Genomic DNA, 27,741 nt, shown 5'->3' on the forward strand with positions numbered 1-27,741 from the left:
GAGACCGGAGCCTGTGCTCGGGTGCTCTTTAAAATGACCCCTCCTCTCCATGCCTTGCTCCCTGCCTCTGCCCAGCCACAGGAGCTCAGCTTCCCTGGGCTGCCTGGCCACTGGAAATCAGGAGGACAAGCCTGGATTCTGCAAATGCACAGGTACATGGGAGGAAAGGGAGGGGAAGGTGAAGATAACTACAGCAGGTAATAACTGCCTCAGGTAAGTATAGGGTGAACCGTTGGGTTTCCCAGCTCCCGGCCGGGAGCCTGGTTGAAATCCCTGTGATTAGGAAAGGGCACAGATTTAGACTGGACATAAGGAAGACACTTTATGATGAGGGTGGTGAGGCACTGGAACAGGATGTGCAGAGAAGCTGCGGATGCCCCATTCCTGGAGAAGTGTTCAAGGCCAGGTTGGACAGAACTTTAGTCTAACAGAAGATGTCCCATGGCAGGGCGGTTGGAACTATATGGTCTTTGAAGGTCGCATCAAAACCCATTCTATGATTATTATTATTCTATGACCTAAAATAACCCATAGAAAGCACCATGGAAATTCTGGCACTTTACACTTTCTTAGATTTTCCATGCTTAACTCCAGGCAGAGGAAAGGAGGCCAGCTGATGGGGATTCAGTCATGTTCTGTTTTGTGGAGTTAGGTCACTGCTTCCATAAAGTCCTGCCTCAGCTTTCAAAGATTATGTCTCACATCCTGATAGATTTTCAGAGATGTGACCTTTGAACTTCTGTCTTTCATGTGTGTGTCCTGACTTGGGGCTTATACCATACACTGGAATAATTTATCTCCGCATCCTTGCCAGGCAACCTCAGGAATAATATAAAGCCAAAGCTCCACACCCCAGGAGAATTTCATCCCACGGGAGAGATAAAAAGCATGCAAGTGTCTGCATGGGAGGGGAAGAGTACTGGGGGAAGTGGAAGCCAGAGAACAGTAAGATTTTCTCTTGGCTGTGGTTGTATAATGCTTAATCATACAGATTTATATGGCTGCCTTCAGGCTCAGATGGGCTTTTACAAACAGCGCGGCAAAGTAACATTTGTCATTTTGAACAAAAGGGCATCACTGTGTGGGTGGAGCTACATCGCAAGGTAAGAATGAAAAAACAGAACAGGAAATTAAGAGTGAGTCAAATGTGTGAAATGAGAGTGGATGAGAGGGACATAAGGCTCAGCTCTCCTAACAGCAACAAAGTAACCGGCTTTCCTTTTGAAAAATAGGGCCACAGACAGGAAAAGCTAAGGACAAAGCCTCTTTTTCATAGAATCGTGGAATACCAGGTTGGAAGGAATACCAAGGATTACCTGGTTCCAACTTTCCTGGCAAAAGCATTTTCTTGACCACATGGCCCAGCACCATCTTACAAATCTGACAGTTGTCCAGCCATGGGGAATCCACCACTTAGTTCCCTGGGGAGATTATATTCGCATTGTGAAAATTTTTCCTCTTGTGTCAAAGCATAATCTCCTCAGGATTAATTTGTAGCCATCCCCCTTCACCTTTTCCTTGTGATTTCCTGTAAAAAGGGGGTCTCCATCTACTATGTTGTTGTGGTTTGACACTGGCCAAATGCCAGGCACCCACAAGAGTCCCTCACTCACCCTCCCTTGCTATGGCTGGTCAGAGGAGACAAAAATAACGAAGGTTTCATGAGTGAGATAAGGACCGGGAGAAATATTTCAAGGACAAACCACGCTCAACTTAAGTTGCAAAGTGAATTTATTACTAACAAAATCAGAGGAGGATAATGAAAAGTAAAATAAGCCCTTAAACTTCCCCCCAGCCCCTCCCTCCTTCCCACTGACAGTGCAGGAAGACAGGGTGTGGGGGTTTTGGTCAGTTCCTCACCCAAGGTTTTCTTCTGCTGCTCAGGGAGAGGAATCCTTCCCCTGTGAGGCTGTGGCTCCACATGGGACACAGTTCCCCATGAACTTCTCTGCCATGGGTCTCTTCTCATTAGCAGCAGTCCTCCCAAAACTGCTGCCATGTGAGTCCTTCCCATAGGCCCACAGTCCTCCCAAAACTGCTGTGGCATGGGTCACTCTTCCACGGGGTGCAGTCCTGCAAGGACAGGCTGCTCCAGCCTGGGAGCAAGGGCTCTCCCTCTCCATTTGGCTCTCCCACTGGATCGCAGCCTCCTCCAGGCATCCACCCACTCCAGCATGGGCACCTTCCCCACGGGCTGTGGGTGCATCTCTGCATCCCCTGCGGATCCCCACGGGCTGTGGGTGCATCTCTGCATCCCCCGTGGATCCCCACGGGCTGTGGGTGCATCTCTGTATTCCCTGTGGACCCCCACGGGCTGTGGGTGCATCTCTGCATTCCTTGTGGATCCCCATGGGCTGTGGGTGGATCTCTGCATCCCCCTGGATCCCCATGGGCTGTGAGTGGATCTCTGCATCCCCTGTGGATCCCCACGGGCTGTGGGTGCATCTCTGCATCCCCTGCGGATCCCCAAGGGTTGCAGGTGGATTTTCAAATGCACTAATCTGAATGTGTTGGGTAATCACATCAGTAATGCCTTTAGGAAGGGTGAAATTCCTTATACAGACAGGAGGTAACTGTGAAAGCATACTGAATTTCAGGGGGAACTGCAGTCTTTTTAAAAAAGATGGAAAAGAAATGTGGGGGTTTTAAAGCTGCTGAATTAATGTAAAACCAACATTGTTAGGAACAAATGCACAGGGCTTGATTTCACAGAGGTAGCTCCAGGTTACTGTGTTCAGTGAAGAACCCAGCCCCAGTGGGTCACTCAGACCCCCCTGTACTTGATCATTTCCTCCCACTTCCTTGCCTAGTTTTGCCAGTCAAGCCTCATTGATCTATCCCCTGAAATTCTACCAGGCTCTTCTCCTGAGCTCAAACAAAACCTATTCCTCTTTCTGGTTTCAATCTTTCCTTGGAAACTCATTAAGCACTGGAAGTAGGGCATAGGGAGGTCCTTAAAGGTCAGAGAGAGTTTCCAAGCCTTCAGCAGAGCTGATGGTACAACACACCCCTTGAGCATGTAGTGTCAGAGCAATTTTTGGAGCAATATTTGTGTGTATGTCAAGCCCACTTCTCCCAAAGAGGAGTCATGCATCAATGCTAAACAAACAAATCCTTGTAATAATCAGCACTGGCTGCAGTTTTGAAGGACTCAGTAAAGCTGGAATTCTTTCTTCTTGACAGTTCTGTCAAGCAATACCAAAAATGCATCAGTTAGGTCTGGGCTAAAAATATTTTTCTTGTTCTTATAAGATTTTAAATATTGTCTTTGCTGTCCTGAAATCATTATTTTTCAGAATAACTGGGCAGCAAGAACATATTCCTCATCCCAGGAAATCCAATAGTTTGATAATTAAGCTTTCAAACAACATAGGGGAATTCCAGGTTCAATCACACAATTCCTATGACAATGTGACCCTCCACTTCCCTACTCAATAATGACTTTAATCATAATGCTGGTGTGGGCTGAATTTTTCTGAAGATTTCTTCTGCAAAAATATCACTCTGTACAAATCATTTCATACTATTTGGGCCAGAAAACTCAAGAGTGACTAGTTGTGAATGGCCTATTTTAAGGTAGGCTAGATGAAGTCTCTATATTCTGTGAAGATGAGTTAATTATTTCTATTTCTGTAAAATAAAAACATGAGTATGGTAACTGGAGAGACAGTCTGCATCAGGGACCTGCATTTATTTTTTCCATTTCCAACCAGAGTGCTCTACCTACTGTATTGCCCTATCAGCTATTTTGGTTTCTCTACTGATGTATTTGCTATAAAGTGTGCCAAGCTGTAATAAGATCTATTTTGCAAGAGCAGCAATCCTAACGTGCAAATACCAGACTTTTGCCTACTTAAAATTCTGTTGTAGTTGAGACTGGATGTACTCTTTTTAACACTTCCCTCAAACACCACTTTAAGGAGTGAAAGGTGTTCTGTGTGCCTGCTTTCATTACATCTATAGTAACTTCACGGGAAATCTGCAAACACACATTTTTTAGGAGGGACTCATTAATCTTGGAGTCTTACAAGCACATGCTCAGCCCCGGCAAGCTCCATGGCAGAGATCTCATTTCAGATGCAGAGTTCAGGCAGAGCAAAGACTGATTCCTTGCCACAGGGTTTCTAGGTAATCCATGGGAGAGCCCTGCTGAAAGTTCTGGGGCCCAGAAGTGATCAGGCCCTAAAAAAAAAAAGAGAAAAAAAAAAAAAAAAAAAAAAAAAAAAAAGAAGCAGGACCTAAAGAAAAGTATATCCCCTTCAGCCCGAGTGAGCACAGCCGTGGGCTGCCTGCGGGCGCCAGTCGCGGCTTCATGGCTCGGCCTCGCTACCCCAACACAAGGCACCCTTCCGCAGGGCAGCCTCGCTGCCACGCACAGTCACCAGGGATGCCACGGGCCTCGGGGCTGCGGCAGCTAACAGGGCAGATGTGCACCAGCAGGTGACACTGTCCGTGCCTCCCCGGCCGCACGCAGCACAGGGCCCGCCCGGGGCTGCTCCCGAGGCTGGCACGGGCCCGCCCTGGCAGGGGCACAGCGCTGCGGCGTTCCCCGGGCAGGCCGCTCCCTGAGCCTCTCCACGGGCTCGCCCCAGCTACGCTGTGCTTGCTCGGTACCGCACTGTGCGTTCAAATGGAGCCCAGCGGGGCAGAGGAAAGCACACAGTCCGCGCTGTTACTGGGCAGCCAACAACCAGCCCGGCCGGGATGAACGGCCAATGGCGGAGCTGGCGCGGCTATAAGAACGCCGGGCAATAACAGAGGAGTTCCGCCGGCGGGACCGAGGCCGAGGCTGAGGCGGGGCGGAGCGGCGGCAGTGCCATGGCGGAGGAGGGGCGGAGTGCCGCGCTGAGACTGCTGGGGCCGCAGGAGCTGCAGGAGCGGCTGCGCCGTGCGCGGCAGCCCGCGGAGGTACCCGGCCCGGAGGACGGGCGCGGCAGCAGCTGAGCTGTTATTTCTGTGCGAAATAAGAGCTTTTCTGTGCGAAATAAGTGCTTCTGCTTGCTTTTAGCGGCACCTATGAAAGAGGAGCGGGGCCTGTCACGCTCTGCCTTGTTGCTCTTCCTGGTCCAAGGAGGACTAAGCTGTTCTGAAACAACCCCGTAGGGTGGCTGGGCTGCTCAGCAGCTGCGAGGCGTAGCTAAGGGACGCCTGAGGCAGGCAGAGATGAGTGGGGAGCGCGGTCACAGCCGCCGCTGAGGCTGCAGAGGGCTTTGGAGGGACAGGGGCACTAAGGCGCCGAGGGGACACCCCCAGGCTGTGGGACAGAGGGGACCAAGAGGGGACACCCCCAGGCTGTGGGGCAGAGGGGACAGTGGTGGGGCAGAAGGGACCAAGAGGGGACACCCCCAGACTGTGGGGCAGAAGGGACCAAGAGGGGACACCCCCAGACTGTGGGGCAGAAGGGACCAAGAGGGGACACCCCCAGGCTGTGGGGCAGAAGGGACCAAGAGGGGACACCCCCAGACTGTGGGGCAGAAGGGACCAAGAGGGGACACCCCCAGACTGTGGGGCAGAGGGGACAGTGGTGGGGCAGAAGGGACCAAGAGGGGACACCCCCAGGCTGTGGGGCAGAGGGGACAGTGGTGGGGCAGAAGGGACCAAGGCATGCCCCACTCTCTGAGCAGCAGCCGGCACTCCCAAGGGAAATAGAAGCAAAGTAGCGTGTGCCAAATTGCCCTCAACGTTTTATGAAATAATAAATTATATTTGACTGAAGAAGGTGTATTCGAAATAGCGATGTGGTTTCTGCTTGGTTTTTTTTTTTTTAATCTTTTTTTGGAAGGTCACGTTTGCTTTGAAAGTATTGGATGCTTTTATCTTTATGGACTTCAAAGGCATTACAACTTGATAGAAGTTTGTGGTTGGAGGCAGAGGGCAGCAGTAAAAATGGCATTGTATTTGGTAGTTGGTGAGAATCTTAGCTATTAATCATGTCCAACAGTGTGTTTTCAAATTATGTGTGTATGCATATGGAAGAAATACTGGTTTTCATAGCCAATAATGGTTTTCTTCTTGGATGTCTGTGGTGTAGACAGTATCTGTAATATTTGTGCAGGTGCTCCTTCAGAAGTTTTAATTTGCAGTTCAATGAACCTAAAATCTCTTCCTATGCTTCAGGAACAATCAGCTATTACAGTGTCTGAATTTGCACTTGGGATTAGTGTTGATACGCTATTTGAACAAGAGGTAGCAAAGGAAAAGAAACAATTCTAGAGTTAATAAGTTTTTAAGTAATCCCAAACCAGTAAGTTTCAAAGGATTCTACTAATGTGAAGAATGAGAACAACTTTGGCAAATTTGTATTCATTAAGGGAGGAGATACAATGTTTTTATGTGGCATAGCTGCGAGTAGGTGCTGCTTAAAATGGAGCTAATGGTGGTGCTGCAGCACTTCTGTCCCTGGTAAAACTGTCTAGTGAAATAGAAGTACTTATGGGTAGCACAGCCTGAGGAGTGGCAGGGAAAGTGAGAAACTGATAGCTGTAAATTGGCAGTCATGAAAGGTACTCCTAACAGAAGTTGAATCTAATAAGAGAAATTTTGTGGTTATTATCTTTAAAGGCAAAAAGGAGAGTTCTAGAAATTTGTGAAAAGAATTGCAATCAATATTACAGATGTGTATGTAGGCAAGTGTTGTTGTTGTCAAATACTTCTGTTCCGTACTTGAGAATAATATTTGTCTTTGGACTTTTAAATATTGCTAAGAGGTTTTTGATAACCACGCAGAACATCAATTGTCCATTTCAAATGCTTCTTGATGTGTGAGGTTTGATAGCTACCTGCTGAGTTTTCAGAGAATTGACAAAGGAAGGAACAGCTATTGAATGATGCTTATGGTTCTAGGGAAGGCATGGGAAAAAAGTACTGTGCTAGCTTTAAAGGGCAGTGAAATGGTCTTCATTAGCATTGATCATAGAGGAATGATTCATGATGTTAAGATGTACCTGATGTAGAATTGAAGGGTGGTGCCATGATCCATACCACTCCATGAGATGTTACGTAGATACCTTCTGCCAAATCTATCTCAAACTGTATTTGGCTGACACTAATTGTTGTGAATTAATGTAGGCAAGCTTCCAGGCATTTGACTTGTATGATGCTGATTAGAGCAGCAGTGGCATGGGCCTGATATAATGCATGAAATTGATTTCAGTTGCGCTTGCCAAAAATAAGTGCCAGACCCTCATAAGGAAACAATGTTGGATTGTGGGTTTGTGGTGGTTTTTGGGGTAGTAGGAGAGTGATTATGCATCTCTTTGTGACATGATGTCACTGAAACTTCCTTAATTTAGAAGACAGCGAACATTGTAGGGAAATGCTACGCATACTGAAGTCATTTGTATGAAATGAAGTGAGTCTCTTCTAGAAACTAAATTTGATCACGTGGTAGGCTACATTCATTTGAGCAACACATGTTTTACCATGGCTCAGTGGAAAGTCACAGCTAGGAGCTATGAATATAGGTCATTCAGCATAGGAGACTGTATTTTGGAAAGCATTGACTCAGAAAATGATTTGGAGCTCTGATGTATTACCAGTTGAGCATGAAATTGCAGTAGAGTGCAGTGGCTTATGGAGTAAGTGCTATCTTTGGGGGGAGCTTAGCAGGGTTATGTTATTATTGCTGTATAGCATTAGAGGGACAATTACAGGAATATTATGTCCTGTTCTGAGGACTGTTTTTAAAAACAACGCTGGCCTAGCTGGAAAGATAATAAGATAGCCCGAGAATGGCTGTAGCTTTGGCTAGCGTAACTTAATGAAACTAAAGAGCCAAGGAAAAGTGTGTGATTAGTATTTACATTTATTTCTGTGTTGTGCAAGATGATTGGAAGAAAGCTCCTTTAGTGTAATTAACAGATCATTAGATTTAGTAGCTGAAAACAAAACTAGGCAATTGCTTCAGGTGAACAGCTGTGCTTGGTTTTTTTTTGGGGGGGGGGGGTCGATTTTTTTTTTTTTTGCCTTGTTTTGTTTTCTGTTTGTTTTTTTGTTTTTGTTAGCTGAGGGTGTAGGGATTATCTGCTTGGGACAGAGTTGGGTTTTTCTAAGGTGCTTTCCTCAAAGTCCTGGTGGTCTTTCAAATTAGTTGTCTAGCTCAGCCAGAAGTTATTGACATGATGGAATTTCACAGGCTTTGTTATAGAAGAGAATAAGCTAAAGAATCATAGGGATCCCTTTGAAAGGGAAATGCAGCTATTGAGTGAAAAAAGAGAGAAAACAGGAGTTACTATAGAGAAACGTTGTCAGTCCCGTGAGGACAGATGGTCTGGGAACCTGTTAATGGGTTCCATCCTTCCTGAGGTTCCAGGCTCAGAAAGGAAATTAAGAGGAGACTGTACAGTACCCTATCAAGGATGATGGAGCAACACTGGTGTAGTGGGAATCGACCACACCCAGTGCGCCTGGCAGCTGTTGTTACCACTTTGCTTTCAGTTTTGGCTCTGGAAAGTTTTGTTTGCTTCCAAGCTTCCTTCCAATTGCTTATTACCATTCATCTCTGCTTTCTAAATTCCAGCCTGCTTTCCCTTCCTCCCTGCATCTTTGCTTGTTTTTGTTCCTACTGTCATCTTTGCTTTTGTCTCACACCACTATGTGGGTGCCAGCTCTCAGTTTGTCCCAAAGGCTTTGCCTGTTTGTATTGCATGAAGACCTAGGTCTTGGTTTTTCTTGGAATGTATTTTATGGGAAAAAAACCCCTGTCCTATAGGGTGTTGATTGTTTTTTATAAATCAGTATTTAGGAATTATGTAGACTAGTCCAGGAATTGTATACAAAGATAAATTTTCTCCAAATTTTTTCTATGAAGTTTACAGTCTCTTTTAAAGTTGATAGAGTTTTTCCACAAGAATATAGCTGATAGTGGTATGTGAGGTAAAATAGTTTGAAAACCTGTGGAGGGTTTAATATGTATTGTGTGTATATGGAAGGCCTTCCCTGAAGAAATTGCTAGATCCTGTCCAGTGAGATAAGAGCCAGATAGGCCACAAATGCTGTGGTGAAAGAAATTGTTAGAAAAAGATCCCTCAATAGTCAGTCTTTATTTTGTTTTTGAAGGCCTGCTCAGAACAGACTTCATCATTTTGCCTTATTTTATGCAATAATTATAATGGTATACTATATATAGGTATCATGACAACAAAGTTGGTGTTTCTAGCAAGCTCTGGTTTTGGTGACAGATTTTGCTGTATCTTGTGGTTCACAGTGTACCTTTCTCCAAAGCCCAGTAGATACTGGAGCTTGGTATTTGTGCTTTGTCACAGAGAAATCAGAGATCTCTAGCAAATAGGATAAACATTAAGTTTCTCTGCTGCTACAGATGCTTGCCACAAATTATATTTGCTTATTTTCTCATTGTGTCTGTAAGTAAGTTTGGTTCTAAATCCCAAGAACTTGGAGATGTGTGATTCCTACTGGCAGGCTGGATGCAGCCATTTACTTTGTTCAGTTAGAAAACAGTCTTGTACTAGTCCTGTATGTGCAGAGTTGCTGATTGCCCTGCAGCCTGAGCTGTTCGCTGTTTCTAAGTGGTTGGTATCACTTCTAAAAACCTTATCAGTGTGTCTGATCTATTTTTTTCTATTTTTTAAAATGAAACAGTGTTATTTATCTTAATTTTCCAAATGTGATATGCATTTCAAGTAACCAAAATGAGCAATGTGGTCTGTAGTTTAGAAGACTTTGCAAGTTTTGTTTTTCATTAAAATATGTTGACTGCTTTTGAACATGCTTGTCATCTAGGTACTTTTGTGATTTAGCCTGTTGGTTTGAAGTTGTATGAATAGTAATTGCCTGCTTCCTGAATATTTTCTTCTGAAATAAACTTGGCTTTATGAGTTAACTTATTCCAAAATCCATCAAGAGAAACTATTCAAAACCCCTATTCTCTGTATCTTGATGAAAACATCCTTTAGTATTCTTCCACAAATAGGTTTGTCTCTGGCAAAATAAATGGGATTTATTCCCAGTGGTTGCATTGCTTGATTATCTAGACATGTTAAATATCAATATAACATGTCAGCAGCGGGTTACTTCCTTTTTCATTGCAAAATGAATTTAATCAATGAGGATATAAATTCTTTTAATTAAATGAAAGTGAACTAACTTGACACTGATCATCTCAAGCATTAGAAACTATGTTTACATTGTGAGCAATTACAGTTTTTCATGGGGATTGCCTTATTTCAAGATAAGCAGAACTTCATATGGCTTTTGTGTTGGTTCTGAAATCTTGGTGAGGAAGCTTTTTTTAAATTATTTTTTTTTTTTTAGGTGTCCTGTCATTTTGTAGCTAGCTGAACTTTTTGGGAGAGATTTGATTTGTTACCTCTGGTCCTAGCTGTATGTTTTACCTTGTCTCACATTTTCCCTGGCTGTGAAGCATTTCTGCTGTGCTTGTCTAGACTCAGAAGCACTGTTCCAGGGTGGATGATTTACAGAAGAGCTGCATGCCAGGCATGTAGATAGAGCCCACTGAACACAATGAAGTTCAGTGTCAAGTGTGGGGTTCCACTACTCCAATGCATTATAGGAGCAATGAGACTTAGAGCAACAGTAGAGCAATATATCCCTGGAGTGCAACTTGTAAATTGTTTCTTTGAGCTTGCTACCCATTTTTAGTACCTCTTTCACCTCCTGCAATGCTATTTCAGAAACAGTATCTAAATAATAAATGACAGTTCATTGGTTATTTAAATTAATATAGCTGCTTTTGTTGTCAGAAGATTTCTGGGTAGTGTGTATTGTGTTCCTGCTGTTACACTGAGAAGTGTCAATGATTTGAAACACTTGACTAGTATTTCAGGCTTTTTGAAAGCCCTCTGAAATGCTGCTATTTCAGTTGTACGTTAATTCTGTCATCTCTGTAACATAGCTTCATGTGTGTAGTTGGCAGTGTTTTAGTGGCAACACTAAATTGGGGAATGCCATTCTTGAACAATGACAGAAAGATAAGACAAATTTGCTGTGTATGGTTAGCTGCAAGACTCTGGGATGCTATATGCTACACATTCCCAAATAAATTGGGTTATACTGCTGTTGAAATTTATACTCCATTTATAAATGTGACTTCTTTGTTATTAAAACACTTCTCATAAAAAGATGAGCATTTGGTATGTGAAAAAATCTTTCCTGCTTTTATGGGAGTGTTGAGTTTGGTAACAGGTGTAAGCTTTGATAGTGCAAAAGAAAACAGTTGTTCTAGCTCGAGATTGTTTTGTTAAAATTCAAATTGCAGTTATGTTTTCAAAACCTTATTTTGTACAGTCTGGGCTTGCACCAGCTCTGTTGTCCTTTCTTGGCCTGGATTGATGGAGTAGTGCTGCTGACTGTGAGGCTTGCTGATTTTTGCTTGGTGGCTTTGCATAATGTAACTTTTGTACTGGCTCTGTCGCAAATGAAGGTCACTGCTACAGGATGAGTAGGCATGTGTATGTAGCCTCTAGTACTGGGTTACTGATATTTACTGTAATCTCTGCAGCAGTAAATTCAATCTGTTTACTGGATTTTCTGTTACTGAAATTGAGGGTTTGGCAGTGCTGGTTCACAGCACTGACTGCAAACACTGCCCTGGTGTGCAGTAAAGGAGTGCTTATGTTTTCCAGGAGTTACTGGATGTTCCTTTTAACACTATTGTGTATATTTGGAATGAATAGGTGAATGAGGATGAGAAGAACAGAATAAGATTACCAAGTATTTGTTTAAAACAATAAATCTGATGTTTCCTTCCAGATTATAGAAACACTTAAGGTACTACAAGCTTTGGATTTATCGCTGGATATTTTAGTGGTAAGTGATCAGTAAAATTCCATTAAACTCTTCTACAGTGAATTACTTTGTAAATGTCAAGAGTGTGCATTTGTAGAAGTGGTGAACATGTTGCATTTTATAATTTTAAATTTATGTCCTATTTGGTTAGATTCATTTCCCAAAAACTGGTCATCCAGCTTGATAAATGCAGTATTATGTCAACAGTGATAGAACTGAGCATATAGAGGACACTTTGTTAATCAGGTTGGCTTCTTTTCAATGTAAAACTGCCTTCAATCAAGGCTTAAAGCAAATATGAGTAAACCATTCTGTAAATCCATTGTCTAACTATTCCATCTTTCATTAGCAGCTCAAAAGTAGTTCCTTGCATTTAAAGAGGAGGAATCCCCAACAATGATTCCTCTGACTTCCATCCTTATTCAAGCTGCATGCTGTCAAATTCTATCTTAGATATTCTCACACTGGTCTGTGAAGCTTCTAGCTATTATAAGCAACGTGTCTGTGTTTTGAAAAGAAGAAAAATGTGGGTTTTGTGAGAAAATTCTTTGCAGAGTAAGAGGAAAAATATAGTTGCCAAGATATTTGAATGGCCTGTTCAGGTAAAGGCATTTGTCTGCCTAGACACAGGCAGACTTCTACTGAAACGAAGCAATATTTACTTTGTTTTCCAATAAAAATACATACTCTTGTATTGCAATTAGTTGTTTAAAATGACAAAGGGTTTCTGCAGATGATTCATGTTCCCAGAATTTTTGCATGCTTTATAATGGGACAGGCTTTGGTGGAAGCTTTCAAGTCAAATAGAGGAAAGTGATGTCTTACAGCAGAGGGCTCCACCTATTTTTAATGCATTTGAAGAACATAAATAGCTTTATGAAGTAGTTCCACCAGATTTCTTCCATCTGTTTGCAATAACTGACTTACCAAATCAGGTTGCTCAAATTATAGACAAGCTAAATATACTTGAAGTGAATTTAAGGAAGCCCTTTCTGGAGGCTGAGCTGTTTATGTGGGAGTAACGTGTATAGCTCTGACTTCACTGGAGTAGAATTGTTAGCAAGAGCATTCACAGGTTGCAGTGAACCTACTGAATTCCATATTGTGCATCTTAAAAGTGAGGGTTTGTGAATCAGAGAAGCTTACTGATAATACATTAGTAAAATCATCTGTGATTCTACAAACACTCGAAGTCTGCAAGATATTTTTGCTTAAAGCATACTCGAATGAGACTTGAAGATACAATGATATTGTGAAAATAACTCTGCTGCTCTGACCCCTCAACCCTGTAGTACTGGTTGAGATGTATTATATTACACCATGCCCAACATATATGCTCTCTAATAGGCTCAAATGTACTTCATAAGCCTAAAGGAAGTTTGAATTGATGCATTTCGTGGGCTTAAACATTTGAGAGAAGTGAAATTCCTGAAATGTGTACATTTAATGGAGGAAAATTACTTCTCTCAGTTTTATGAATTAAGCCTGCATTTTGTTCCCCATATTTGGTTATAAATAACTACTTCCTTCAATTTGGTTTGCAGTATAAAGAGGGCATTTATTCTTTGGCTGCCATAGGACTGCTCTGAATACTAGGCTAATACTGTTTGTAGCAGTTTTAGGGGAGGTTTTATTTGGGAGAAGAGTTGTGATTTATTCTGTCCATTTTTTGCACTATCTTCAACAGGAAACTGGCATAGACAAAACAGTTAAAAGTTTTAGGGAGCATGCCACTGCTGGGAATGTAGCTAAAAGTCTGTTAAAACAATGGAAAAAGCTTATTTCTCCAGAAAGTAAAAGGTAGGTGTGAACTTTTTTCCTTAAAGTTAATTATGCTGCAGTGTAATTTAAAAATACAGATTGGAAACTTAGGAAGGTGTTTGGAATGACACATGTGCATTGAATTGGAACGTGAATTGAATGCAAGAAATGAGAATGCAGTTGTAAAATATGAGCAAAACAATCAAACCATTATTGGTCAACTAGCCAGTTGGCACTCTGACTTCAGCTTCTTTTTGTGACTGGCACAAGTTCTTAGGTCCCAGCTGGTGCAAACAGGACTAAACCATGATGGGCACTGCTCTGCACTTGAGGAAACTGAGAAAATTGCTCTTTCTTCCCAGAGGTGGTGGTTCAATGAGGCAGCTCTCCAGTGATGTGGTTGTACCAAGGTTTTTCTTGTAATGTTCCTGTGGACTGAGAGGGCCTTCCCACACTGGAGGAGGCACAGTGAAGAGATGCAGTTTCTTCTGAGACTGAAGCAGCCTCCACTGCCGTAGCCAGGCCCGCTCTGCTTTAGATGTTTCATGGAGTTCCAACAGTTCCAAACAGTTGAGCTGAGAAAGCCAAGGGAATAGTTTGACTAAATAATGCATTTTAAAACTGAAGTTGTTCAAACAATGGGAAAGTAAAATACCAGAACCTGTGATAAGCATATCATAAAGGCTGACCTGTTAATCTGTTTCACTTACAGAGCATGTTGTAAATTTTTCTGACTCCTAGTTATTTCAAGCACCATGTCTTTGTTATAAAGCATGCAGGGAAGCTTTGTGAAAAATGGTATCCAGCATGTTATAAGCAGATAGTACTGCCAGGTTTGTTTTCCTGCTCAGGGTTATGTCCCTTCTCCTCACTTGTTTTGCTATCAATTTTTGTTTTAATTTTTAGCAGTGCTGGACCCAAGAGCTCTGTGATTCTGTACAGATAATGGAAGAGTAAGAATACAGTGCAGACCTAAGTTCTGTGTTTTCCGAAACTATGACACGTGGTGTGATATTATGCTTTTAGTTTTACTAATATCAGAAAACCAGATTGTTTAAGAATTTAGCATCAGCTACAGAATGGGGTGTCATTTTTTTATTGTTGCAGTGATCACAGGAGAAGAAAAAATAATGAAAAAGAAAAACGTGAGATGAAATCTTCTGTTTCCAAGGAGATTAAGCCTTCAGAGAAGCCTGAAACATCTGTACCAGCCTTTACAAGTTCCAGCAGTGCTCCCATTACTACAAAGCTGAATAAGGAGCATATTTGTGAAAAGACCCATCAAAGTACAAATTCTGAGTCTCCAAAAGAATGTGATAATAAAGTATGTAGCAGCAGTGGTTCTAAGCATGCTTCCCAGGGTACCAATTCTCAGGCTAAAGAAAGTGAGTTCAAAGAGAGCACCTCCGCAGAGAGCAAGAAAATTTCAAAAAAGCAGCATTCCTCTGCAGCCAATGAAGGCTTATTGTCCCTGAAAGAAAAGCCTAGTAAGCATGCTTCCAAACAGAGAAATCCTAAATGTGTGAAGAAACCAAAACAAAATCTTGTCATGAAAGACCAAGCCAAATCATCTAGTGATGAGGAATTTGAACCCCCTACTATGTCTTTTGAATCTTATCTGTCTTATGATGAGGTTACCAACCGAAGAAAGAGAAAAGCTTCTACATGTTCTACAGGTGCATGGCCAAAAAAGTGCAGTGAAGAGAAGAACAGCTCATTACTACAAAAGACTTCAAAACTTTCTCAGGCAAAAGAGGGAGTTGAAGATGTAAAAAAATGCGGGAGTGATCAATCAGAAACTCCGAGTAAAAAGGTAAATCACTACAGGGTTTAGATAACGGCAGATAAACAGCAGACAAACAAGTGCTTTGGACTTTTAATTTCACTGAAATTTATCTGTGTTTATTTTATGGAACAGATTGCATGACTGTGATGTATCAGCTACATTGCAATTGCCAATAATTACAATAATTGGGGTAAAAGAGATACAGTTTTAAAATTATTTACTTATATTTTTAGCATTGTTTCCAATATTACAATAGTGTTTTATCCTTACCAATGAATCTGCATTTGACTTGCAAAATGTAAAGGCAGTTACCTTTGGAAAAACATCTACCTTTTTTCTTTCTTGACCATCCTGGTTTGTGGCTGCTGCAGCTCTTTGTGAATAGAACAGTCCTTTTGTCAGATGCTGTGGTTCTTTAATAGTGAATGTTAATATTTGCAGTAGAACTGAACATTTTTTAAATGCATTATTGCATATAAAACTAGATTACACATATAATAATATGAGCTGTCCTAGTCTCTTGAAATGCAAAAGCTTAAGTCGCTCCTCTGAGAAAATGTATATGCAAAAATATATATTAATTAGACCTTTTAAATGAAGACCTTTTGTGCACTGAAAATTAGTTATCTTCAGATTTGTATCTTCACTGTGATGTGAAAGTTTTAGGCTTTTTTTTTTTTTATGGAAGATCTGTAATCTGAATGTGGTATCTTCTGTCCCAGATGGGGAAATATTAATGTAGAGGCTTATGTATGATACTCTAACATAAACTGAGGAAAAACCTCAGATATTCAAGCAGTTGTGAAAAGTTACTGTAGATACTTAAATGAAGTGCAGGGAACGCAAGTTTTGGGCTGTAAGTGCCTGACTTGCAATTGGAGGACACCTGAGACCCAATTTAGATGTTGCACCTGATCCATTTGTAGGGACCCATACTTAACAGGCTGCTGCATCTTTAAATCCCTTTTTAGGGAATTAGCTGTGAATGTTTTAGGCTGAATGGCTTACTGAGTGTGGTCTAGGAGACTTGATAGGACTAGATATAAAGCTGTTTCTTGTCTTTTAGAACTCTGCTTTTGTCATCTTGCAGTTTTGCCTCATTCACTGCATGTCTCAATAGTGATTTATCTGAAAGCCTGTTAGCTCTACATATCTACTCTGTTCTTTAATCTTTCTATGTGCTAATTGCAGTTATCCCAATAAGATCCTTTTGTGATATAGTCTTGGTCAGTGGAGTGTGAAAGGATATACTGCAAAGTAATCCTGTGAGTAAATGTTCGTGTAGAAAAGCAAGAATTCTAGTTATCCTGGTTAATTTTGGGATTTGCATAAATGTTTGGGGGTTTATTGTAGCTTGTTTTAGGCCTGGTTAACCCCAAATTTATAATATTGAGGCAATCTTTCCTTAACTGTGCACAGGCCAAAGTGGCATCCCTCCAAGAGCTTCTTAATACTCCACTGCCTAAAACTCTGCCAGGCATCTCAGAATCCTCTCCCCCATATGCTGCAGACTTTACAGGTAAGTAATATACAAAGCTGATAGATGTGAAATAGTGCAAGTGTTTCTAGCTCTGCATAGAAATGTTTTATCCCCTTTTCCAATAAGCTGTATTAGCTCATCAGTCCATGGCAAAGAAGGGCCTCACTTCCTCACCTGTAGAAATCATGTTGAAGCTGAAGTGAGTTATAAGGCCTTCTTTCTTCATGGCTTGCTGAGGAATGTTGGAGACTTAGACCACAGACTTAGAGAAGGTGTAAACCAAGTGGCTGTTCTACAGGCTCCATTTATCTTTACTCATGTCTATGGCTTAGGGCAGGCAAAGCCTTAGCAGAAATTATCTTAGGTGAAACAAATATATGAGGCACTAGGTCTAGCTTTGGCATAGGAACCACTAGTATCATTACAGGTAGGTGATATAAAGTACCAGTGGTTCCCTAGCAGCTTGTCTCATGTGGTTTCCTACCACTGGGATCTTGAAACATTGCTGCTATTGCAGCTTCTGGCTTCTCTAAGATAACTCAGGAGGATTAGTAAAGTTCTGTGGATGGGTAACAGAGCAATTGAGATGTGAATACAGCTCATGTAGACTGGAGATAAATAATGCAAGACTGGTTTGAGTTGGTGCATCTCACTTGCAGTGTATGTCTTGGAGTTAGATGGTGGTGAATGGACTTCTGCAATTTGCAATACATGCAAGGGTCCCGTGCTGTAATTCAGTGACTTTGTATTAAGAAAATGCTTTGTATATGTAAGTAAAAGTAACTTATGTTTATCTCAGAGCTGAATGTTTAAAGCCTTGTGAAACCCGCCTGATGTTTTGCTTGCAGTGTCCGCAGTACCTGTTGTAGAAGCACCCCAGCAAGTCAATGAGATAGTTCAATTCACAGGGCAGAGACTGAACTCCAAAATGCAGGTTTACTCTGGCTCCAAGGCAGTCTGCCTTTGGAAGATGCTTACACTGTATGAGCAGTGTGTCCGCATGCTTCACAACAATATTGAGTGTGAGTACTTCAGGGGATTTGTAGCACTTGTGACTATAAGGGTATGAGATTTTTTTCTCCATGCCAACCACTGGCCTATTAAAATATATTGTCCCTCACTAAAAATGGTGACTTGGAGCTGGTTGAAAAGCACTTGCAGAAATGGATTGATAACTGTGCTAAAATGTAGCTTTGTTTTGAAAGCTTGCAATTTTTAAAGGTCCAAGTTTACTTAAAATAATGTCCTATAAATGATAAACTAAAATTTCTGCCCCTCCACCCCCAGGTTTGTTGTGATCAAGACATTCTTCATTGCATAGGCAGAATAGGAAATTATGCATATCAGTAAAGATGGGGTAATTACTATTCAAAGATGCTTTATCCATCCTCAAGTATAACTGCTAGTCACTATGGAACTGCTGATTTATAAATATTTTCATGGCGTGGCATAGGATGTTGTGTTAGTGCTTGCCAAAATTAACTTGTGTTTTTATTTTTAAACTGAGTGGTGTTACCCATTGAGTAAAATAAGTGATATACTGAAAGTACTGTCCTCTTTTGTAGTGCTACAAGAAGCAGGAGGTGTGCCCTTTGCAATTCTTGAGCCTGTGCTAACACGTTGCACACCAGAGCAGTTGTTTCGAGTAGAGAAATGTAATCTGGTAAATTCTGCCTTGTTAAATTTGGGAAACCACAGAGTTCTATAATTCCATGGGCTGCACTGGTTTTCTGTCTTGCATACTAATTTCTTTGAATTCAGCTGTCATTATTAAGAGCCCCTATCTCAAGTTTAAAACATTCAGGAGAATTACTACTGATGACTAAGTGAAAGACAGTGTGTTTACAAGAGTATTTCTGTTTCTGATAGTAAGAAAGAAAAAAAAGATGACCACAGTATTTACCACTGAAATATCTGGGAAAGTCAGAACCAACTGTATTCAAGTTACAAAATATTAAGCCTGCAAAACATATCAGTCAGGAAATAGCTGCTGTGAGATTGCATGTATGTGGTAGATTTCTTATCTGCACTTTCAGGACTTGAGCTCCATGATGCACTTGGACATTGATGTTCTCAGTGTGCAGTCCTTTGTAGGGCAAGTTGGCCTTTCCTCTGTGTGCTTCAGGTTAAGAGCTGTCTGGCCTGTAACTGTGGCTCACTGACTCCAGCTCTGCTGCTTGAAGCTGTGTGATTTCCAGGCTGCAGTTAGGCTCCCTGCATGGTATTGCCACAGCGTGGGTACCTGTGTCAGCACCTGTGGTGGGATTTGCTCTGCACCTTCTTCCACCAAAGGTTTGGGTTGTGTCTGTAGGCTCAGAGAATAGGTACTCTTGAAAATGTTATTTTTTAAATCTCTGATTTAAGATGTCTGTGTTTTAAATTAGATCTTTATAAAAGAGACTGACCACTTGTGGAAGAGACACTGCCAAAGAGACTTTAAAAATGAGAGCCTTCTGGATTATGAGTCTTGGCGTGAAATGTACTGGAGACTGTTTAATCAGAGAGAAGAAAAACTGAAGATCCTTACAAAAAATATTCTTTCAGCTCAGTCTGAGAAACCAAAAGGTAAAATCTCGGATTAGATCTTCCACTACAAAACCCAATCTCTTCTGCTCTTCTTGACAATATGTTTGGTTTAGTGATTTCTTTGCAGTGAGTACTAATGCTGTACTTCCAGGAGAAATCATAAAGAACAAACACTGTTACTCTTAAATTAAAATTTGCTTAAAAATAAACAGGTGCATTAATACAATACGGTGGTGTATCCTGACCTTACTGGTTAGACTAAAGATTCTAAGCAGTAATGCAAAAAGTTTTGGACATACAGGACATGAAAAGTCATGTATCCTCTGCTCCTTGCTTCTATATTAGGCAGGCAAGTAAAAATGGCTTATGTGACTGGGGCAGCAAAACCACCCAGGAACGTTTGCTGACAGCAAGAAATCCATGGGGCAGCAGGACCTGTCATCCAGCTTCATCCCACAGCCAAGTGCAAGTAAGTTCTATGTACTATGCTTTTGAGTTTGTGTCTTTCAGTTCAAAATCAGGCTTTTAAAGTTCTAAATAACTCTATTTCCTTTCCTTTTTTAAGTGTCTAGTAGCTAGAAACAAACTTGCCTTTCAAGTCTTGTGTACTCCTCGGCCATGCGTGCATTGTCATTGTACATTTCTCACAAGTGCCAGTGAATTCACCCTCCCAGCTGGAGTGTAAGTGGACTCTGTTTCTTTTCTCTAGATTGCACTAAAGCTGCTTGGCATCCTAGGGCAATTCCATTGTTGTTTTGGGTCTATTACCCTGCCTAGTACCCTCACATGTTCTCCTGCTTTGATAAAATCCCAGTCAGCTGCCTGGTGTGATACAGCTGACCAGAAGAACCTCAGGAACTTTTAATACTTTTTTTTCCCCTGTGAATTTCAGAAGCTGAGTCAAACAGACTTGCTGCTCAAGGTGGTTGTAAATATGGGTTAGGAAGGGCAGCCTGGATGTAAGAATTTTCTTAAACTCAGCTTTTATACCAGATAAATTTTCATAACTGCGCTTTCAGCTGGTGAGATTTGCAAGGTTCTTTCCATACTGTTGCTATTTCCAAAGATAGTCCTTCCCCAGGGCAGTAGCTTAAGGCACTTTGAGTTGCACTTTGGTTTCAGCTGCTCTGTGGGAGGATGATTCTGTATTGTGACAGACCTGCCTTTTCAGTTTAGGTGCTTTGAGTACAGTAGCATAAAAGTACATATGTCCTTTGTGCTCCAGTAATCTCTGGACCAGTAGCTGAAGGATGTAGACCAAGCCTTGCATGATTTTTTTCTCAGACATGAAGGAAGCTGTAAGAGTCATTGGTTTGCCTTCTTGAGAACCAAAGGGTTTGTTTAGGCACAATGAGTTAAACTTCACTACTTTGACCTATTGGTTTTTTAAGCTGCAGAATTTGTACGGCTGAAATTCTCCCTTGAGAAGCTGGTCTTGCAGGAGCTAAAAAATCCTGCTAAGAATTTGTGTGCAGATCCTTAGCAGGCTGCTATTCTCATTCAGGGTGCAATGGTACTGAGTGCTGGCAGAATGCTCAGTGACTGGCTCTGGGGAGTACAGGGCTGGTCACGCTTGGTGACATTGTGCTGACACTTTATCGCTGTGTTGGGTTAACGGTCTTTAGCAGGAGGCACCAGCTCTGTATATGTATCTGCCTCAGTCCTTGTCTTGCTGATTGAGGATTCCAACATGATGTTTAGTTAGTTATTTTGCCTTTTGCTGGTCAGTTACAGAGGTTTTGTTTTTAAACATTTGCCCTCATTTTCTGTCAATGAATTAGTTAGCAGTTCAGCTGTGTTCAAAGAGGAAAATAAACACAAGGTGCAAACTAGAGCACAGGCGTGATGAATCACAGTGGTATTGCTGGCCATTTTGATTTGTCACAAACTCTGATTTAGTTTTAAAGACTAATAGGAGACATGAAATCTTATAAATGTAATATTTGTTCCACAATTAAAATGGAAAAGATGGTCATCTGCAATCCCTTCTAACCTGCATTATCCTATGACTTTGAAATGTGTTAAGTCTCTTAAATGTATCCAATCAGGCTGTTGGTTTGATTTTTTTTTTTTTCAAAACGAGCCAGAGCAAATAGTAGCTTGGTATTAAATGCTAACTTTTTTCTTACTTGATTGTTTTAAAAGAACAGGGATTCCAGAAATGAGAGACCGAGAGAACACATTATCAAATCTGATACTTGCTGGCAACAGTAGAACTTCTAGCTCAGGTGTCATGATTCAAGGTGGAAAGCAGCCTACCAAAAGTAAGTGTCATTTCCTAAGATGATCAATTTAATAGTTTTACCCTTCTGCCTAATATATGCTTAATATTATACTAATACCATTTTAAGTTGCTCATAGCTGTAATCCTAACTGGTCTCTTTGTTTTGTTGTTATTGAAGAAATAGCACCAATCATGAAGAAAACATTGAAAGCACTGAGGAGTAGAGTTGGACAACGATAAAATGAGGCTGTGTATTTGAGACTTATTTGATGTGAGTGTATGTATATTATGCTACAGTGAATGAAAGAAATATCCATGTAAGCACTGTTCAATTTGCTTTAGTTAAAATAGTTCTGGAAAATTGCATGGGTGAATAATTAGCAATAAATACTGAAACCTCAGAGTCCTTCATACTGCTGCATTCTTACTTGAATTGAAATAAGGTCAGTACACACTAATGACAAATCAGTTTATATGAGCCTTTATAGGTGATGTGTTTATGAGTTTAAGGTGGTGAATGGTCTGGGGTACACAAGTTTTTGTAAGAATGGCTAAGGGAAGGGGTGTCATTTAGTGTGGAGAAAAGGAGGCTGAGGGGAAGACCTTATTGTTCCCTACAGGTACCTGAAAGGAGGTTGTACATGGCTAGGGGTTGATCTCTCCTCCCAAGTTACAGGACAAGAGAAAATGGCCTCAAGTTGCACCAGTAAAGGTTTAGATTGGATATTAGGAAAAATTTCACTGAAAGGGTTGTCATCATTGGAACAGGCTGTCCAGGGAAGTGGCTGTGTTGTCATTCCTATAAATATTTAAAACATGTGTAGATGTGGCATTTGAAGATCAGAGTGCTGGATTAACGGTTGGTCATTGATGATCTTTAAGGTCTTTTCCAACCCAAACAATTCTGTGATTCTATGATTGTATGTTAGTGTGGAGATGAAAGAAAACGTGGACTATACTCTGATTTGCTGCTCTCAGTCTGTCATGAAGAGGCCTAGCTCACAACCTCACGGCCTGTTGTCTTAAAGTGAAGAAGCTATTTGGTCTTGCATAGCTGTCCTTTGAAAAGTTAGGGTCTGCTACAATTTGGGGTTGGTCTATGAGTGGGTTTTGTTTTAGAAATGAGATATGTCTTTGTAGTTTCTTTTTCTAAACCAGTTCATTTGCCTCAATTATAAGCCTGACTTTGCCTTGAAGGCATGCCTTAGGAATGGAGGAGCTCTATCAATTGCATTCAGTAGTTGCAAGTAGTTCTTATTTCTTCCTTTGTGTTTCCATAGAATTTGGCATTTTAGAACTCCTCATGAAACACAGGATAAGGTTGTCATGTAACCTTTGAGTTGATGTCTCTCACTCAAAACACCTTATGTGTGAATATCCTCATTCTATATGTTAGGTACTACAGGTAGATTACAAAAATACTGCTTCTAAAAATGGCTTTTACAGCCTTTAACTTAGTCACCCATACATAACAGCTTGTGCAAATGCCCTGTTTATACAGGGGCTTGAAGTCAGCAGGTATGCTGTTGTGTTGTGGTTTTTTCCTCCATGCATTACAGTTGCACCAAAAAGAATGGAAGTTGAAAACATGCATGCTGAACTGGAAATGCTGGGGGAAGCTTTGGCTGTTTCTGGAATCAAAACAAGCATTAACTAGTAGGAGAGGTAATGCAGCATCTGTCATACATACCTGAACAGTTCATCCCAGAAGCATTCTTTACAAAACTTAAATCTGGCTGAATATACCACTCTTTCTTGCTAATCAGTTGGTGGTAGAAGCTAAATTCAGCTGAAGGTTTCTATCAAGTGTGGTAGGTATCCTTTTGTGTAGAAAAGACAAAGTCATTGTTTTGGCTCTGGCATTTGAGAACACAGCTGTAGCCATCCAGAACAGATATAGATAATGGGAATATCCATTTTGGAGTCTGAAGATAAATAGTTGTTTTAACTAAGAGACTTACATTGTTGGTTGGCAATAACCTTTTCTATCCTTGACAATGGTAGCAGCGTTACATGGAGGGCAAATTTTACTTCAAGATTAGGTGACTTTAACTTTCTCATCTCACTTTCTCTCACTTCAAAGGCTCTAGATATAGCTCTGGTAAGAGATGTGCAGAGGGTGCCCGTAGGATCAGATTGTCATCCTGACAATTTCTAATTTAGAAAATACAGTTGGTGCTACACACTCTCTAGGGTAGGGTTTTTCTTTTGCTTGTGCTGTGGTCTGTTCATGTGGACTAATGCCTACCTGTGGCTGCAGAATGCTGGGATGCTCTGTAAATGCATCTTTGTGAGGAATCTTGTGTTTGTGGTTTGACACTGCTTGATGATGCAATACAAATCAATCATGGAGGCAAATTCAAAGCTGACTTCAAAGGTATACACTTTCAATCTGAACCAGAACGCTAATGTAGATGCTTCTCCTGCCTTCCATCCCTATATACAGTTACTCCAGTATAGAGGAATTATTGCTGGGTATGTGCTCCTGGCACCTGACATCCTAACAGTACACATGGTATTGGAGTGTATTCGCCTGAGGCAGATGACTTTCCTTCTGGTGGATGGGTGAAAGATGTTTGGTTCGTTTTGTTGCATATTCCCCAGGCTGGCTGCCACATCTCATCAGAGGAGACCTTCTTGGAAAAGGGATTATTTTCACAGAAAGACTGAATGTTACAAGTGCACAATGGAGTTCTCTTCCCTAAAAACACATTGCAGCTCCTGCAGTATCTCTGGAGCCTTTTATCCCAGCAGCATAATGCTTTTCCAGGTGATAAGCAATTTCTATATTAATTTCTGGAAAATTAAATAAGTAGTGGGAGAAAAATATGGGCACAAAAGGAATGCCCCGCTGTTGTGGAAAGGACCACAAATGCGTAATGTTTCTTTTCTTCTTGAGCTTTTTTCTTCTTTCAAGCACAGAAACCACTTTCCACTTCCTGACAGTGTTTGTTTCATAGCGTTCAGGAACGTTTTCCATCCTCTTAGTGGTTGGGCCCACGAAGAAAGCTTGGCCCGACTGCTGTACCACTTAAAAAAGGAGGATGCGTGATGTTGCCATCTAAACAGTCCCTGTGGTAGAAGGCAAACAGTTTTGAGGTGAAGTGTTCGATCTGGTGAGACCCTGCTCAGAAGGCATGTGAATTCCAGGAGCTGAGCTCTTTTTGGGGACCTTGTAGGCGTTTAAATGTTAGATTAAATCCTGGCCAAGGCCAGAATGGGGTGTAGAGTTTGGCATGATGCTTCTGGAAGAATTTGTAGACATCACTGTAGTGCCCCATGCATGCTGCTGTCAATTGTTGCTGTTCAGGGATCAGTATCTGAGCTGCTACTAAAGCAAGGCACAGCTGGGATCCCTGTGAGCAGGGAGGTTGTTACAGCTCTGAGATGATGCTGTTGGCTGTGTGGTACCTGGGGATGTCTGAGGATTTCTGGTAGTCATAGGAGATGACCTCAGCAGAGGGAAAAGAAATCCCTCCGCACAATGCAGATCTCAGACTTGCCATCTGAAAGCTTGGAAAAATGTCTGTGCCAAGGTTTAGTGTGGTGAAAAATGTTGATGCACTGACGGATAAGAAGACCATCCTCTATATACTGCTGCTGGGGAAAAGAACCAACCAAACAAAACACCACTTGACTAAACCCCAAATCACCCAGTGAAAGTTGCCTTGTTCTTTTATTTACTTCCTTTCCTTGCCTTACCTGTAAAGACAGGAGAGGTTTTTGAGTGGGTAATTGAAGGCCTTGGTTAGACAGCTTACTGTCCTCCTTTTCAGCCACCCCTACCATTGAACAGAGGTAAAATTTATTAAGATTGTTTTTCTGCAGTTGTAACTAGTTACTGCCAGTGGAGGAACAAGTCTCTCCTGCATCACCACAGTGGCAGAAATTATCTTGGGTTTGTTTATTTATTGGAAAAATGTATTGTGATTTTTTAATTTTCTTTTTTTTTCTTTCTCACTAATTACCATATGAGCAATTCTTGCTCTAGCCCTCAAAATATTTCCTTTCTGATCTGCTGAATCAGTTGGAGGGGAAAAACAATGGTGTTGGGTTCTTCTGATCAATCATATTTGATCCAGTGTAGGGGCTGGGTTCAGCATTTCTTGGTGTGATCATTTGCCTTGGGTTTTCAGCGGTCTCTGCTTTGGGTACCATTGTTCAGCAGTGAAATCTTTCAGGAAAGTGATGGAATCACTCTGAGTTGTGCTGTTTGACATGAAAATGGGAACATGTTGTTCTTCCTGCTTAATGGAATTGATGTGCAATGTATCTGCCTCCTCTCTTACAAATTCTGGTAAACATTTTTTAATGTGCTTTATTCAGTTTTCTGTTTTGCACATGTGAGTTGCATCCTTACACAGCTATCCCCTCTTCTCCCTCTCTCAACTTTTTTCACAGAGCTGAATTATGTTTTATTCTGTGGTACAGAATTCTTTGTACAAAATTCCTTTGATTACATGTCTTGGGTTGTTTTTATAACTTCAACCCTAATTGTTAGCAAGAAAGGGGCTCTGTGACTACGCACATTAGAGAGGCAGAATTGCAGGCTTTTCAAAAGATAAATATAATTTGTAGACAGTTTGGATCTAAACCAAACAAAAAAGCAGATGAAAAACAAGTATTCCCAGATGTCTAAAGGAATGTACTAATCCCAGAAGACTTGAGGAGATTGTTTCCACAGATGGACATATCAAATCCAACTTTCTGATGGCCTGGAGATGAAACATCCTGGAATATGAGGTCTAAGAGTCCTGTACCTACCCTACCCAACTTCCTCACCAGTGTGCCCTAGACAAAAATTATACTAGAAATGGAGCTTGGATGTGCTAGGTTTTCTAGAAGAAAATATATTATGAGATTGTCATAGTTTTTCAGAAATGAAGCATCAAAACCTCAGAAAATTGCCAACTATTTAAAGGCATAGAAATCTAGTTTCAGAATCCAAGTGTTTCTCCTAATTTCTGATGATAGACCTAATTCAGGTCAGAATAGCTTGGGAGGTTGCAGTTTTGTTATTCCCCCCCCCCCCCCCCCCCCCTCAAATTGCAAAACTTTAAAATTCCTTCTTTAAATGTGAAACTACAAAGTCATGAATGTAATCTTTGTAGCTTAAGCCCTAAATGGTGTGCTTGCTTTGGGAAGTGCTAGAGGAAGCTTTCAGCAGCATATGTTATGTGAACTCTGTTTACAGAGAAGTTCCCTCTTTTTATCCCTGGTGACAGACCTAAAAATGGCACTTGCTGAGGGACAGGGCTGAACAACTCTGGAAAATCTTCTGTAGCTGTCCTCCTACAGAGCTGTAAATAGATATCCCAGCAGTAGATGAATCTTTTGCATCTCCAGGCCCTATCCCTTTGTGTTAATGGAATTGCTGAGGCTGCAGAAAGAGATGCTGCTTCAGAAGCAGAAAACTCAGCTGCTCAGGAAGAGATAAAGAGGAGCAAACGACTCCTAGCCTCTGGAAGAAGGAAGGAGTCTAACCTGCAAGATGGGAAAAAAACTGCTGAGACCATACTGGGAAGCAATATTCCCTCTTTTCAAGTTGCTGACCTCTCTGAGGGGCAAACATTGAAGCACTCTTCCTTATGCTATCTAGCTTTGTGAATTACCTGAGTTTCTTTCACCAGACTAGGCACTTTTGCTGCTTACAGCTCTTCACAATGCTCAGGGTTCTCAGCTTTTCTCTCCCACGGATGTCCTGTAGCCGGCTCTCTGCAAAACTCTTTTTCCCACAGTTACCTGTGTTGATGTGCTTTTTAATATTTTTCAGACCTTTCAGTCTGAAAGTTAGATAATTAGTCTGTCTCAAATTTTAGATAACCACTAAAGTGGTGTATTAAAATGTGACTTTTCAGAGCATTAGTATCATGCTCGAGCTGTGCTGACAGCTGAGTTCTGGGCTTAGGTATTTGGAAAAGCATGGAGAGAATGAAATGTTTCAAAGAAGTCCAAAAGGCTTTGGAAAAGCATGGAGAGAATGAAATGTTTCAAAGAAGTCCAAAAGGCTTTGGAAAAGCATGGAGAGAATGAAATGTTTCAAAGAAGTCCAAAAGGCTTATGCACAAAGCAGCTTCTCCAGGTTTCCAGAAAGCTTGAGACTTGAGTTTCCTTCTGCAGCTGAGGGATGGAAGATTATAGGCCCTGATGAGAGGTAGCAATCCCTCTGTAGGTTAGGAGAAAAATAGCCCATGTGGC

At 41.4% G+C, this 27,741-nt stretch overlaps 1 protein-coding gene across 1 annotated transcript; it reads left to right on the forward strand.

The window, feature by feature from the left end:
• Positions 1 to 4,818: 4,818 nt before the first annotated feature.
• On the forward strand, positions 4,819 to 21,818 carry LOC311152513 (elongin-A-like; the record flags this gene model as incomplete). The annotated part of the gene is given in 12 exon segments (XM_084203671.1): positions 4,819 to 4,908; positions 11,731 to 11,787; positions 13,454 to 13,566; positions 14,635 to 15,340; positions 16,733 to 16,832; positions 17,642 to 17,815; positions 18,359 to 18,456; positions 19,178 to 19,358; positions 19,665 to 19,723; positions 19,727 to 19,788; positions 21,465 to 21,583; positions 21,722 to 21,818. Coding segments are annotated over 12 exon segments (1,821 nt in total). The 3' UTR covers positions 21,784 to 21,818.
• Between the last annotated feature and the right edge of the window lie 5,923 nt (positions 21,819 to 27,741).

Source organism: Fringilla coelebs (assembly GCF_963513975.1).
Source record: "Fringilla coelebs genome assembly, chromosome: 3".
Taxonomy (NCBI): domain Eukaryota; kingdom Metazoa; phylum Chordata; class Aves; order Passeriformes; family Fringillidae; genus Fringilla; species Fringilla coelebs.